The 13,715-nt window shown below is 41.7% G+C and overlaps 1 protein-coding gene across 2 annotated transcripts in view; it reads right to left on the bottom strand.

Annotated features, from left to right (window-relative positions):
* The window catches only part of cwc25 (CWC25 spliceosome associated protein homolog), a 43,488-nt gene that overhangs the window by 17,388 nt on the left and 12,385 nt on the right, over positions 1–13,715 (bottom strand). The window contains exons 6-8 of one of the 2 annotated variants that reach the window (XM_073071765.1): positions 11,708–11,777; positions 7,724–7,938; positions 6,199–6,285 (exon numbers count right to left, since the gene is read on the bottom strand). In XM_073071765.1, coding sequence (XP_072927866.1) covers positions 6,199–6,285; positions 7,724–7,938; positions 11,708–11,777 — 372 coding nt within the window. The remainder of the gene's footprint in view (positions 1–6,198; positions 6,286–7,723; positions 7,939–11,707; positions 11,778–13,715) is intronic. The other variant, XM_073071766.1, reaches the window with a different exon arrangement.

Below are 13,715 nucleotides of genomic sequence, written 5' to 3'. Positions count from 1 at the left end.
GCTCTTCATATGATAAGCCTTTCAATCAAGGAATTATTTTCGTGAACCTCCTTTGAAGCCTCTCCAATGTCAGCACATCCTTTCATAGATAAGGGGCCCAAAATTGCTCACAATACTCTAAATGAGGCTTCACCCGTGCCTTTAAAACCTTAACATTACATCCTTGTTTTTATATATTAGTCCTCTTGAAATGAATACTAACATTACACTTGCATTCCTTACAACCAACTTAATCCGCAAGTTAACTTTTTGGGAATCCTGCACAAGGAATCCAAGTCAGATTTTTGAATTTTCTCTCCAATCAGAAAATAGCCTATGCTTTTAGTTCTCCCACTTTCCCCATTCTCCTAATCTGTCTGTCCTTCTGTAGCCTCTCTGCTCCATCAAAAACCTGCCCCTCCACCTATCTTCGTATCATCCACAAACAAGCCATCAATTCCAACATCCAAATTATTGATGTATCGCAAAAAGCAGCAGTCTCAACTCAGACCTACATGAAACACCACTGGTCACTGGCAACCAACCAGAAAAGGCTTCCTTTATTCTCACTCTTTGCCTCCTGCCAATCACCCACTGCTTTATCCACGCCAGTACCTTTCCTGTAATACCTCGGGCTTTTAACTTGTTAAGCAGTTTCATGTGTGACACCTTGTCAAAGGCCTTCTGAAAATCCAAGAACACGACATCCACCTTTGTCTATCCTGCTTGTTATTTCTTCATAGAACTCCAAAAGATTTGTCAGGCAAGATTTTCCCTTAAAGAAACTATGCTGACTTTAGCCTGTATTATCATAGGCCTACAAGTACACCAAAACCACATCCTTGACAATTGATTCCAACATCTTCCCAACCACTGAGGTCAGACTAACTGGTCTATAATTTCAAACAAGTGAAAATCTGCAGATGCTAGAAATCCAAGCAACAGACACAAAATGCTGGAGGAACTCAGTAGGCCATGCAGCATCTATGGAAGAGTACTGTCAATGTCTCAGCCCAAAACATCGACTGTACTCTTCCGTAGATGCTGCCTGGACTGCTGAATTCCTCCAGCATTTTGTGTGTTGCTTGGTCTATAATTTATCCTTCTGTCGCTCTCTATTCTTGAAGAATAGAATGACATTTGCAATTTTCCATTCCTCTGGAACCATGCTAGGATCTATTGATTCTTGAAAGATCATTCCACAATCTCTTCAGCCACCCAATGAGCCAGTGGTGAAGAAGGCGAATGCAATGTTGGCATTCATTTGTAGAGGTATAGAATAAGAGCAGGGTTGAGGCTCTAAGGCACTCGTGAGACCACACTTGAGGTATCGTGTGCAGTTTTGGGCTCCTTATTTTAGAAATGATATTGTTACGCCTGTGCCCAAACTCTGAGGGGCCAAAGGGTACAAAATAGCCCCCTCCTTTTTGAGAATCGCAAGATCAGGAGACCCAGGAAATGAGAGAGAGACGTTTGGAATGTGTCCTGGCCTCCGCGATACAAAGCCACGGATAACGGCCATTGTCTGTGGAGACGGAATTGTGTATTGAGTACTGTACTATTCATTGAAGCCCTCAGGGAATGATCAGAGGGGGCTGGTTGAGGGATTGCATCATCCCAACCTGATTGACATCTGAGACCCCGTGAGTAAGGATAAAAGAGGGTCTCGGGGACAACCCCTTCAGACGCACCAGGAGAAACGCTAGAAATCCCGTGACAGCGTAATAGCGACAGCCGGTGGAGAGCCCACGTGTGTCCTTTCCCGTTGCCGGGATTGGGGCCTTACCACGGAAGAACGGCGTTAGCTAAAAGGAGAAACCACCACCAACGGAGCTCTGGAAGGATCGACATCATAAAAAGGAAACGCTGGCAAGTTCAAAAATCTGTCTCTCTTGACTCCAACCAAAAAGCTGCAGCCTGAATGAACTAAAGTGACTTTTATATTTCCATCGGACAATACGTTATCCCCTAGACAACGATAGAGCTATTTCTTATTGATTATTACTATACCCGCGCTTTTAGATTTAGTATTGACGACGTATATTATCTGTATGTTTGCATTGATATTATTTTTGTGTATTTTTATCAATAAATACTGTTAAAAATAGTACCATCAGACTTCAACAGACCTCCCTATCTTTGCTGGTAAGTGACCCAGTTACGGGGTACGTAACAATATACTGACATTGGAGAGGGTTCAGAGAAGATTCATGAGAATGATTCCAGGAATGAAAGGGTTACCGTATGAGGAACGTCTGGCTGCTCTTGGGCTGTATTCCCTGGAGTTCAGGAGAATGAGGGGGGAATCTCATAGAAACATTCTGAATGTTAAAAGGCCTGAACAGATTAGATATGGCAAAGTTATTTCCCATGGTAGGGGAGTCTAGGACAAGAAGACATGACTTCAGGATTGAAGGACGTCCATTTAGAACAGAGATGCGGAGAAATTACTTTAGTCAGAGGGTGGTAAATCTGTGGAATTTGTTGCCATGAGCAGCTGTGGAGGCCAAGTCATTGGGTGTATTTAAGGCAGAGATAGTTAAGGTTCTTGATTAGCCAAAGGATATAGGGAGAAGGCAGGGGAATGGAAATGACTGGAAGAATTTGATCAGCCCATGATTGAATGGTGAAGCAGACTTGATGGGCTGATTGGCCTACTTCTGCTCCTGTATCTTATGGTCTCTTTCAGAATCCTGGGGCGTAGACCAACTGGTCCAGGTGACTTATCAATCTTCAGACCTTTCAGTTTCCCAAGACCTTCTTCCTCGTAATGGTAACTTTACACACTTCTGCCCCGACACTGTTGAACCTCCAGCCAGCATACTGCTAGTGTCTAAACTGTGAAGATGGACGCAAAATACTTATTCAATTTGTCCATTTCCTTTCCCCCCATTACTACATCTCCAGCATCATTTTCCAGTGGTCCAATATCTACTCTCGCCTCTCTTATACTCTTTATATGTCTGAAGAAACTTCTGGTATCCTCTTTAATACTACTGGCTAGCTTCCCTTCGTATTCCACCTTTTCCTCCTTTGAGTTTCTTAGATGCCTTCTGTTGTTATTTTTTAACAAGTTCCCCAATCCTCTAACTTCCCACTAACTTTTGCTCTATTATATACCCTCTCTTTGGCTTTTATGTTGACTTTGACTTCTCGTCTGCCACTGTTGCATCATCCTGCCTTTAGAATACTTCTTTGGGATGTATCCAGTCATTGCTGCTCGGCTATCATCCCTGCTATTGTTCCTTTCCAATCAATTTTGGCCAGCTCCTTTCTCATGCTTCTGTAATTTCTTTTACTCCACTGTAATACTGATACATCTGACTTTAGCTTTGCCTTCTCAAATTGCAGATTGAATCTAACAAACTGGCCCCTATAGGTTCCTTTACCTTAAGCTCTCTAATCAATTCCAGTTCATTGCACAACACCCAATTCAAAATAGCCAATCCCCTAGAGGATTCAACCATTAGCTGCTCTAAAAAGCCATCTCGTAGGCATTCGACAAACTCCCTCTCTTGGGATATAGCACCAACATGATTTTCCCCAATCTACCTCCATACTGAAATCCCACATGACTATTGTAATATTGCTCTTTTAACATCTATTTCCTATCTCCCATTGTAATTTGTAGACCACATCTTTACTACTGTTTGGAGGTCTGCATATAACTCCCATCAGGGTCTTTTTGACTTGACTTTCTACGCTTGCAGTTTCTTAGCTCTACCCACAATGATCCTATGCCTCCTGATCCTATGTCACCTCTTTCTTATGATTTTCTTTCATTTTTTTTTTACCAACGGAGCTACCCCACCCACTCTGCCTAGTGGCCTCACCTTTTGATACAACGTGTATCTTTGGACATTAAGCTCCCAGCTATGATCTTCTTTCAACCACGATTCAGTTATTCCCACAACGTCCTATATGCCAATCTGTAACTGTATTACAAGCTCATCTAAATTTCGTATATTATGTGCATTCAAATACAACACATTCAGTCCTGTATTCATCACCCTTTTCAATTTTGACCCCTTTTGCACTGCATCTCATCCTATTGACTGCAATTCTGCCCTATCATCAGCCTCTCCTCGCTAGCAGTTTCACTACACACTGCCTCTGTTTGTAAACCAATTACCCTATCCTCAACCCGATCACTCTGGTTCCCATTCCCCTGCCAAATTAGTTTAAACTCTCCCAAAGAACTCTGGCAAACCAATTTGCAAGGATATTAGTCCCCCTTGGGTTCGGGTGTAACCCATCCCTTTTTTTTAAACAAGTCATACCTTCCCCAAAAGAGATCCAAATGATCCACAAGTCTGAACCCCTGCCCCTGCACCAGTTCCTCGGCCACACATTCATCTGCCAAATCATCCTATTCTTACCCTCACTGGTGGATGGCATGGGCAGCAATCCAGAGATTACTATCCTGGACGTCCTGCTTTTCAGCTTTCTACCCAGCTCCCTAAAATCTCTCTTCAGGAGTTCCTAAGCAAAGGGTCGGTGGACCTCAGGTTGGGAACCCTTGGTCTAGATCTGAGAGCAATGTGAGGTGATCTCTTCAAAGCAGAGAAGTTTAGTTTAAATGATTCAACATAGTAAATACAGGTGGCCCCCGTTTTTTAATGTTTGCTTTACAACAGCTCGCTGTTACGAAAGACCTACATTAGTACCTATTTTCGCTAACCAAAGAGGATTTTCGCTTTTACGAAAAAAAGATGCCTGCTTTATACGTGTGTTTACCCCAAGAAAGACTACCATGACCGTGAAGCTTTGTGCAGGCAGTTGTGTGCACATGTGTGTACATGCGTAGGCGTGTATGTGCCGTTTTTTCCTCTCCAAATCAATTTTGGCTCGCTGTCTTCCCGATTTTGATAAGTGAAACGACACCATATGTACAATATTTCTACTTTATATAGGCTGTATATTTATCATATCATTTCTGCTTTTACTATATGTTAGTGTTATTTTAGGTTTTATGTGTTATTTGGTTTGATTTGGTAGGTTATTTTTTGGTTCTGGGAATGCTCAAAAATTTTTCCCATATAAATTAATGGTAATTGTTTCTTTGCTTTACGATATTTCGGCTTACAAACGGTTTCATGGGAATGCTCTACCTTCGGATAGCGGGGGAAACCTGCATAGAGATGTTACCCCCAGCTAGCAGAAGCAGAACCACAAATCAGTAACTAAAAGTAAAGGTCCGCTATTCAAGGCCAGAGATGAGATGAAACTTCTTCATTTGGAGGGAGGTGATAATTTGGAATTATTAATCCAACAAGATATTCTATTTCATTCTAAAGGGGAGGGTGAGCAGCTAGAAGTCATGGTACATATTGGCACCAATGACATAGGTAGGAAAAACAAGGAGGCCCTGAAGAGAGAATTTAGGGAGCTCAGAAAAATGAAAGCATTTGCTCACTTTGTACTGAGTTTCATCTACTACCAAGGTATGTATTGTATGTTATTTTGAGGGTTCCTCCAAGGATACCATTCACCCAAACATATAAAAGCAAAATCATTAATGGCAGAATATGCATCCAAACAATAAAATAAAACTAATTCTCATGATTTCTGCACTTGCTCTAGGGTTTGTGACAACTTGCTGCTGCCATTCAGGTTTTTGCTGATAATTCATCAATATTTTTTTTTAATTTCCATTGTACTTTGACACATGCCAACAAAATCAATAAAATGTCAAGCAATCTTTTTTTATAATTTAAACACTGTACATAGAACACTACAACACCCTACAGGCCCTTCAGCCCACAAGTTCATGCTGACCTTTCAAGGTAATCTAAAACCAATCTAACTCTTCCCTCTTACATAGCCCTTCATTTTCCTATCATCCATGTGCCTATCTAAGAGCTTTTTAAAAGTCACTAATGTGTCTGCCTCTGCAACCATCCCTGGCAGAGCATGCCATGCACCCACCACTCTGAGAAAAGAAAACTTACCTCTGACATCTCTCCTAAACTTTCTGCCAATCAACATAAAATTATGACCCTTGTATTAGCCATTTCTGCTCTGGCTATCCACTCGATCTAGGCCTCTTATCATCATTATTTAGTCATCTCTCATCTTCCTTTGCTTCAAAGAGAAAAGCCCTAACTTGCACCACCTATCCTTTTTCTTTGGTGTTATTTGGTACTAATGAAGCTGAGAAATTGCTTAAAATGTTTATCTCTCTCCTTAACATATCTACTGAGCTATGGTAATAAATACCTTGACTGATTGGAATGAGGTCTCCTCTGGTACCCTTCTCTCTTTGGAGATGATTTCTGTTCACGGATATGTCCTGTGTCAGAGTACCTTCAAAAGCAAATTCTCATTAGAACTGATCTTTCTTTTTAAAAAGAACAGCTGTTCCAATGTCTAATTCTCATCTCCAAGTCAAGACCACAGAAGTCAAGCTCTGTTTCAGTAAATTGAACACAAAAATCCAGGCTAATGCTTCAGTGTAGAGCTGAGGGAATGCTGATGAACTGTGCAGGGCTGATTTAGTCTTTTTCTTATTTATATATTTTTGTAACCCATAATAATTTTTATGCCTTGCACTGTACTTCTGCTGCAAAATGGCATGGTAGCTTAACCGTTAGTATAACGCTATTACATCATCAGCTGTAAAATCAAGGGTCAATTCCCACCATTGTTTGTAAGGGGTTTGTACATTCTCCCCATGACTGCTCAGGTTTCCTCTGAGTGCTCCAGTTTCCTCCTACATCCCAAAGATTTATGGGTTAAGATTAGTTAGTAAGCTGTGGCCAAACTATATAGGGACCTGAAGCATGGTAACACTTGCACACTGTCCCCAGCACATCTCAGATTGTTGGTCATTGACACAAAACAACTCATTTTACTGTATGTTTTGATGCATGTGAGACAAATAAAGCTAAGTTTGCCCAGATTAAAGCTATGCCAAATTTAGTCCTGAAGAAGGGTCTTGGTCTGAAATGGCAACTGTTCATTGAATTCCATAGATGCTGCCTGACCCCCTGAGTTCTCCAGCATTATGTGTGTATTGCCCTGAATTTCCAGCATCTGCAGAATCTCAAGTTTAAAGCTAAGCTTAAAGACAACAAATTTCACATTTGTCAGTTGTAATAAACGTGATTCTGTCAGATTTGCCGTCTTTCATATGAAATGATAAATCAAGTGGTAAGAAATGGTGCCTAGAAATCATTGGCCAAAATGGCTCTTCCTCCAACCAAAACCCACAGGCATTATCTGGTAAAATTACACTGGCATTTCTGAAAGTTTGGCACATGCAAGTAAGTTGCCATGTTACAAGTAACGCCATTTCCAAAATACTTCATTGGGTATATGCTCAGGCCATTGTAAATTATCCTCTGGTTAGGCTAGGGTTAAATTGGCAGGTTGCTGGGGGTGCAGGACAGAAGGCCCTGTTCTGTGCTGTATCTCTAAATAAAATAAAACATCTTTAGAGAAACAAACCAACACCAACTTGAAGTCTGATCTGTGCTGATTCCCCTCAAGCAAACCCAAGTGTGATTGGTCTCAGCAGGAAACCAAAAGCTGCTTGCCAGCCAGTGAATATCACTGTAAAGATGCGGGGTAAGACAAGCATAGATGTGACTTGTCACCGCCAAGCCTCACATCTGGGAAAAGAGCAGGGGAAGCAAGCTGACCACAGGACTGTATTCCAGCATATCAGTGGCTACAGGAGACAAAGAGTAAGAGGAAAACAATTCTTTCAGAAACAAAGTGAGCAAAATAAAGATGAACTCACTGTGAATGCACCTTTGAGTGTCTCGGAGGTGAGCGAGATGGTGACCTGGATCTCCTCCCCCGTGAATCTTCACATCTGCTACGTTTGCGAGACTGTTGAGTTGTTGATTGGGTGCGGCTCCCTGATCGTGATCTTGACCTGCTTTTACGAGATGTTTTACCTCGGTCAGAGGATGGAGAAATGGGTTGCTGTTTAACCCTGTGAGAATCTTTCACCTGAATGGCACATGGGAACAGGATCACCATAGGGCGGAAGGGAACATATTCCCACTTAAACTAAGTATGCGAAGACAAAACATCAGGTTCCTAAAACTAATGATATAGATTGCACTTTGTAATTGTTTTGTTAGAACATCTCAGAACGAAGCAAATGATAATTGATAGCATTGTAAGATTTCTTTTTTTTTTATTATGAAGGGGTAAAACTGAGTAACTTCAATGATTAGTTTATATTCAGTGAATGCAGACTTCAAACAGTTACAGAACTCGCATCCAAAACATTGTGTAATAAGTGACTTGAATTTCAAACATACTGTCTAATGTAACAGTAATTGAATAGAATTGGATAAGTACATGGATAAAACTGCTTTAACTTTCAGATGCACACACAAAATGCTGGAGAAACTCATAAGTCAGGCAACATCTAGAGTGGGGAATAAAGTCAGTACTTTAGCCATCTGAGTATGATGGCTGGCAAAAATACGGAGGAACACATCCAAAATGCTGGAGGAATTCCGCAAATCAAGCAGCATCTATGGAAATGAATAAACAGTCGACAGTCGGGCAGAGACACCTCTTCAAGATGTTTCTGTGCTGTACGACTCTACGAAAGAGCCTTGCACCATGATTAACAAGATTGCTCTTTGAAAGAGACAGTGCAACTGAATTTCATTAAAAAAAACAAGAGATTCTGCAAATGCAGGACATCTTAAGCACATACACAAAATGCTGGAGGAACTCAGCAAGTCAGGCAGCATCTATGGAAGGGAATAAACAGTTGACATTTTGGTCTGAGACCCTTCATCAGTACTGGAAAGGAAGGGGCAGAAACCAGAATAAAAAGGTGGGGGAGAGGAAGGAGTACAAGTTGGTAGGGGATAAATTAAACCAGGTGAGGGGGAAGGTGGGTGCGTTGGGGAGGAGGAATGAACTAAGAAGCAAGGAGGTGATAGGTGGGAGAAAGAATCTACTAGAAGAGGAGAGTGGACCATGAAAGAAAGGGAAGGAAGAGGGGAACCAGAGGGAGGTGATGGGCTGGTGAGAAGGGGTAAGAAGGTAACCAGAATGGGAAGTGGAAAAAGGGAGGAGGAAAATTGAGAAATTACTGGAAGTTAAGAGAAATCAATGTTCATCCCATTGAGTCAGAGGCTACCCAGACGGAATCTGAATTTCCCTTTTTTTAAATGTAGTATTTCATCATTTTCTTTATTCTGAATTAGAAAGATAAGTGGTGACCTAAAAGTCATCTTTGACATTATAAAGGATTTCAATCGTGCTGATGCAAAGAAAATAGCTCCACTTGAGGGGGAAATGCCATTATTAGGAGAGCCATAAAGAAATCAAAGGATTCAGAAGAAATTTCCACCTGCATTACTGAGAGCAAGGAACTCACCACACCACAGGAACAAAGTACACTGATGTATTGGGCAAATATGCATATGAAAAAGAAACAGATTAGGAAAAATGGATGGTGAGTTGAGTGGAGCATTAATTGCCGGCATGAACATATTGTGCTGAATGGCCAGTTTCTGTATTCTGTACTCTATGATTAACATTAATAATCACTAAAATGCATGCTGAATTATGATTCGAAGGCTACATATATTATTTATGCAACTATGAAGTTACTGTATCTGGAGACAAAGTGGCAGATGGAACAAAAGTAAACTGAATAACATAATTGCACTACTTGAATCGATTGCTTTTCTTTGCTGCTTATTTATATGAATGCCAATCTTGACACCAATTTGTACTAAATGTCCTCTTCCTGTGTATCATCCCTATCCATCTGTTCCCTTCAAATTCATATATCTATCTATAAAAAGTCTCAAACTTCAATAAACTACCAGCTTCCACTACTACCCCGGTAACCCATTCCAGACACCAGACACCTAGTTTAAAAACAAAACTTGCTCCTCACATTGCCTTTAAACTTCCACCCTCTAAACTTAAAAGCATGTCCTCTGGTATTTTACACTTCTGTCCTCAGGAAAAGATAGAAGATAGATAGATACCTTCCCTTGTTGCATGTACATTGAAACAATGAAATATTTGCATCAAATCAGTCAGGTGCTGGGCAATCCGCAAGTGTTGCCACTCCTCCGCTGCCAACACAGCATGCACACAGCTCACTAACCTTAACCCGTCTTTGGAATGTGGGAGCAAACTGGAATATCCAGTGGAAACAGATGTGGTCATGGTGAGAACGTACAAACTCCTGATTGTCTACTCTGTGCTTCTCAATCTTAAAAACCATTTAATACAACAGGAAATTTAACTACTGTGTGTTACTAAAAAGCTTTAGTTACACATAAAAGTGCAACTAAAGACAAGAATGATCAGCACAATTTTCGTGAAGAATCCATTCTCAATATTTAAAGTTTTTGAGGATATGACTAAACACATTGATGAAGGAAGAGCAGTAGATGTAGTGTATATGGATTTCAGCAAGGCTTTTGATAAGGTACCCCATACAAGGCTTACTGAGAAAGTAAGGAGGCATGGGATCCAAGGGGACATTGCTTTATGGATCCAGAACTGGCTTGCCTACAGAAGGCAAAGAGTGGCTGTAGATGGGTCATATTCTGCATGGAGGCCAGTCAGCAGTGGAGTGCCTCAGGGATCTGTTCAGGGACCCCTACTCTTCATGATTTTTATAAATGACCTGGATGAGGCAGTGGAGGGATGGGTGAGTAAGTTTGCTGATGACACTAAGGTTGGAGGTGTTGTGGATAGTGCGGAGGGCTGTCAGAGGTTACAGCAGGATATTGATAGGATGCAAAAATGGGCTGAGAAGTGGCAGATGGAGATCAACCCAGATAAGTGTGAGGTGGTTCATTTTGGTAGGTCAAATATGATGGCAGAATGTAGTATTAGTGGTAAGATTCTTGGCAGTGTGGAGGATCAGAGGGATCTTGGGGTCCGAGTCAATAGGACGCTCAAAGCAGCTGCACAGGTTGACTCAGTGGTTAAGAAGGCGCATGGTATATTGGCCTTCATCAATCGTGGAATTGAATTTAGGAGCCGAGAGGTAATGTTGCAGCTATATAGGACCCTGGTCAGACCCCACTTGGAGTACTGTGCTCTGTTTTGGTCGCCTCACTACAGTAAGGATGTGGAAACTATAGAAAGGGTGCAGAGGTTTTACAAGGATGTTGCCTGGATTGGGGAGCAAGTCTTATGAGAATAGGTTGAGTGAACTTGGCCTTTTCTCCTTGGAGTGATGGAGGATGAGAGGTGACCTGATAGAGTTGTATAAGATGATGAGAGGCATTGATCATGTGGATAGTCAGAGGCATTTTCCCAGGGCTGAAATGGTTGCCACAAGAGGACACAGGTTTAAGGTGCTAGGGAGTAGGTACAGGGGTAAGTTTTTTTACTCAGAGAATGGTGAGTGCGTGGAGTGGGCTGCCAGCAAAGGTGGTGGAGGCGGATACGATAGGGTCTTTTAAGAGACTTTTGGATAGGTACATGGAGCTTAGAATAACAGAGGGCTATAGGTAAAGCCTAGTCATTTCTAGAGTAGGGACATGTTCAACACAAACTTATGGGCTGAAGGGCCTGTATTGTGCTGTAGGTTTTCTATGTTTCTATGTAAAGTAGCCAGGAAAAGTAACCTTGCCCGGTTAGCTGAAATAATACAAAGACGATAAACTATTTACAATGAGAGACTTGAAGTTATTCATTAGCAATTATCTGTATTTCCTGACACACTTTAGAGGAAGGTTAATCATTTTAGAAACAGCAAAGACTCATGAAGACAAACCTTCAAACCATACCCAGGGATTTTCTTCTGGACCAAGGTGGATGAAGGACTTGTACTCTTTTCATGCTTTCTGAAATAGTTAATAAACAAATGTTTATATTGTTTCAGAATAAAGGAATACAACTGCATTGATTCATTGCAAATGTGCCCAAATTAAAGTCTTCTGATAAAATGACGTATTTTCTTTCAACTTCCTTTCAACTGAGTCATCATCCCAGTCATAGAAACATAGAAAACTTACAGCACAATACAGGCCCTTCGGCCCACAAAGTTGTGCCGAACATGTCCCTACCTTAGAAATTACTAGACTTCCCCATAGCCCTCAATTTTTCTAAGTTTCATGTACCTATCCAAAAGTCTTTTAAAAGGCCCTGTTGTATCTGCCTCCACCACCACTGCCCGCAGCCCATTCCACGCCCTCACCACTCTCTGAGTAAAAAACTTACCCCTGACATCTCTGTACCTACTCCCCAGCACCTTAAACCTGTGTCCTCTTGTGGCAACCATTTCAGCCCTGGGGGAAAAGCCTCTGACTATCCACACGATCAATTCCTCTCATTATATATCCAACAACATTCCTTCACTGGCAATAGGGATGAACACAAAATGCATGTGGCGTTACATACCGGGTATGGGTTGGTAGTGAAACCTCTCACACTTGATCATTCACTCCACGTTGACTGGATCATAAATATCATAGACAATAGACAATAGGTGCAGAAGTAGACCATTCGGCCCTTTGAGCCTGCACCGCCATTTTGAGATCATGGCTGATCAACTACTATCAATACCCAGTTCCTGCCTTGTCCCCATATCCCTTGATTCCCTTATCCATAAGATACCTATCTAGCTCCTTCCTGAAAGCATCCAGAGAATTGGCCTCCACTGCCTACAGAGGCAGTGCATTCCAGACCCCCACAACTCTCTGGGAGAAGAAGTTTTTCCTTAACTCTGTCCTAAATGACCTACCCCTTATTCTCAAACCATGCCCTCTGGTACTGGACTCTCCCAGCATCTGGAATATATTTCCTGCCTCTATCTTGTCCAATCCCTTAATAATCTTATATGTTGCAATCAGATCCCCACTCAATCTCCTTAATTCCAGCGTGTACAAGCCCAGTCTCTCTAACCTCTCTGCGTAAGACAGTCCTGACATCCCAGGAATTAACCTTGTGAATCTACGCTGCACTTCCTCTACAGCCAGGATGTCCTTCCTTAACCCTGGAGACCAAAACTCCAGGTGTGGTCTCACCAGGGCCCTGTACAAATGCAAGAGGATTTCCTTGCTCTTGTACTCAATTCCCTTTGTAATAAAGGCCAACATTCCATTAGCCTTCTTCACTGCCTGCTGCACTTGCTCATTCACCTTCAGTGACCGATGAACAAGGACTCCTAGATCTCTTTGTATTTCTCCCTTACCCAACTTTACACCGTTCAGATAATAATCTGCCTTCCTGTTCTTACTCCCAAAGTGGATAACCTCACACTTATTCACATTAAACGTCATCTGCCAATATCTGCCCACTCACCCAGCCTATCCAAGTCACCCTGAATTCTCCTAACATCCTCATCGCATGTCACACTGCCACCCAGCTTAGTATCATCAGCAAACTTGCTGATGTTATTCTCAATGCCTTCATCTAAATCACTGACCAGAGTGTGCAAATAATAAGCTTGAGAGCTACAAAATAAAAATCGCTTCTTCATCCTCAATTTTCCCCCTTCCTCTCCTGAAGATTCTGATATAACATCAAGTGAATTGATCTTGAAATCCCTAACCAGTCTTTTAAACTATGTTCTTTTCTATATATTTCAAAATGGAACATTACTTGAAATCATGGTGCTCCAACCAAAATATTCTGCCTGATATTGTTCCAACACCAATATTGTTTCATCACTGCCTGGTACAGAGGGGCAACAGCACAGGATTGGAAAAAGTTGCAAAAGGTTGCGAACTCAGCCAGCTCCATCATGGCCATTAGGCTCTCCACCATTGAGGACTTCTTCA

The sequence above is a fragment of the Hemitrygon akajei genome, chromosome 18, assembly GCF_048418815.1.
Source record: "Hemitrygon akajei chromosome 18, sHemAka1.3, whole genome shotgun sequence".
In the NCBI taxonomy this organism is placed as follows: domain Eukaryota; kingdom Metazoa; phylum Chordata; class Chondrichthyes; order Myliobatiformes; family Dasyatidae; genus Hemitrygon; species Hemitrygon akajei.
This window is presented reverse-complemented; position numbering and strand designations above follow the sequence as displayed.